Source organism: Triticum urartu, chromosome 1A (genome assembly GCF_056163025.1).
Source record: "Triticum urartu cultivar PI428250 chromosome 1A, HENAU_Tu73, whole genome shotgun sequence".
In the NCBI taxonomy this organism is placed as follows: Eukaryota; Viridiplantae; Streptophyta; class Magnoliopsida; order Poales; family Poaceae; genus Triticum; species Triticum urartu.
This window is the reverse complement of record NC_141873.1, coordinates 75,582,304-75,584,724: the sequence shown is the minus strand read 5'-3', so window position 1 is coordinate 75,584,724 and position 2,421 is coordinate 75,582,304. Positions and strand designations below refer to the sequence as shown.

At 48.1% G+C, this 2,421-nt stretch overlaps 1 protein-coding gene across 1 annotated transcript; it reads right to left on the bottom strand.

Annotated features, from left to right (window-relative positions):
- Window positions 1-543: 543 nt before the first annotated feature.
- Window positions 544-2,121, bottom strand: LOC125547682 (uncharacterized). The gene has a single exon (XM_048711490.2). The coding sequence runs from the start codon at window positions 1,685-1,687 to the stop codon at window positions 740-742; it is 948 nt and encodes a 315-aa protein (XP_048567447.2). The 5' UTR covers window positions 1,688-2,121; the 3' UTR covers window positions 544-739.
- Window positions 2,122-2,421: the final 300 nt, after the last annotated feature.

Below are 2,421 nucleotides of genomic sequence, written 5' to 3'. Positions count from 1 at the left end.
CTTACTTTGATCCATGAGTATAATTTTGCAATCAGCACACACATATTATATAATTCCGACTACTACTAGACATGCTTGTCTTTATACACTGACAAGTGGACCAGACAATACACATCATATGACTGCATCATCTTATGGTCCAGTTCTTTTGCCAGAATTTGAGAATTCTCCCAGATTTCGACTCCTACCCAGCTTCTCTCAGAATTTTTTAGGCCCATTTATTTTACAATCCTATCTAATTAGATCTTAACTAGATATGATTGTAAAACAAATGGGGTTCAAAGATTTTAGGAGAAACTAGATAAGGGTCGGATTCTGGCAAAAGAGCTGGGCCTATGAATCGTCTCAAATCATCTTGGAGCTTGCTAGTACTCTCTCTTTCTGGTTTATAAGTCTCAATTTGATTGTTCCTCATCACATGTTAAGATTTCAAGATGCATTAAATTATTTATTCAGGGATTAAATTTTTTTAACAAATGCATGTACTTCATGCATGCATGCATTGCAACTAATGTATTGGTAATAGTACATTTAAAAAAAACAAACACATTAATGAGTACTTTTGCAAACTACAAAAGTTATTCTACCACTCATCATCTACCTTGATTGATGAAAATTTTGAATTAAACCCTACAGACCGAAAATGAGGTAGTAGTACTAGTAGAAAGAAAGCTTCTTGGAGTACTAGTTAGCACTATCGTGGTGGTGGTGGAGTCGTCGACATGCAGGACGCGGCTAGCTAGTCAGTAGTTTCAGTGATCTGCTCCGTCGCCACCGGCTGCAGCTCCACGCCGTTGTCGCCGTCGACCGCGAGTCGCTCATACTCTCCGATGTAGTCGAGGTGGACCTTGTCGACCACCTCGTGGTGGTGGTTCTTGCACACCATGTAGATCACCGGCTGCGCCGCCAGCGTCAGCAGCACCACCGCCCACAGAGCCACGAACACCGTCACTCCCGCAGCCAGCTGGAACCCGAGGCCGAGGCCCAGCGCGTCGTCCAGCACCAGCCACGCGAAGGCCAGCTGCAGGGCGACGAAGCAGCCGTCGAGCGTGACGAAGACGGCCGCCGCGGGCCAAAACTTGCCGGTGAGGAGCGCGCGGCTCTTGCGCATAGCGGCAAAAACGACGGCGTCCTCGAGCATCGGCACGACGCAGACAAGGTGGAAAACCGGGGCGACGTAGGCCGCTCCGGCGAGGCAAGCGGCTGCGCCCAGCAGCTGCAGCGGTAGGCCGACCTCGTAATGGAGCAGGAGCAAAGCGACGACGGAGAAGAGCAATATGATATAGGCAAGTGCGAGTGCGAAGAAGAACGTAGGGATGAGCCGCGTGAGGGGGACACGAGGGAGGTGTCGCTGGAGTCTCCGAGAAGCGCGGAAGTCGCCCTGGGTACAGTAGAGGGAGGCGATGAGGAACACGTAGAGGCCGGTGCAGACAAGCGAGAAGAAGACGAGGACGATTATCGAGACGCCCTCGAAGAGTAAGCCGACGAGGAAACCGATGAGGCCGTGGAGGGAGTCGAGGCCGTGGTAACCGGCGACGTGGGCGAGCAAAAGCACAGAGAGAAGCGCGGCTTCCACGCCGGCCGTCGCGTACGGGAGGATGGAGCGGAAGACCACCCGGTAGATCTCGCGACAGATGCCCGCGAGCCCGAGGCCTCCGAGATCCTGTTGCTCCGGTTCCCACTCCATTGATCTTGCACAGTGGTGGTCGGTGCCTGGTGGTGGTCGTGGAGAAAGAACTCGACTCCTGGAGAGAAGAGACCAGCACAAGCGAAGACTGAGAGACAGAGCAAGCAAGGTGGGAATGGACTAGGGAGTAGTGGTACTCCCAACTTGGTGACCGGTCTCCCAGTTGAGTCTGCGGTCGTGATGATAGATTCGTATCTCGTTTAGTTCGGTTTTGCAGGCAACCATTAATACCTAAAGATTGTCTCGGTTATCTCCTGGCTAAATCCCCTGCCCATAGTTGCATGTAATTAATTAGTTAGAGCAGTTAATTATGTGTACTACTAATTAGCAGGAGGATTACAGTAATTATGAGGAGTATCATTCTTTGGACGGAAGGATCACATTAATTATGAAGAGTACTCCCTTCTTTCATCTATATAGGGTCTAATGCGTTTTTCGAGGCTAACTTTGACCAAATATTAGAGCAATAATATATGACATGCAACTTACACAAAGCACACCGTTAAATTCATGTGTGAAAGGAGCTTTCAATGATATAATTTTCACATTGTGCATGTCATGTACTATTAACCTTGCCAATAGTCAATGTCGGTCTTAAAAATCGCATTAGGCCCTATATAGATGGAAGGAGGGAGTATGATTATTCCGATGAAAGGATCATGTTAATTATGAAAAGTATTATCGAGCATTTGATAATGAAATCACTTTAATTATGGAGAGTATTATTTTTTAAA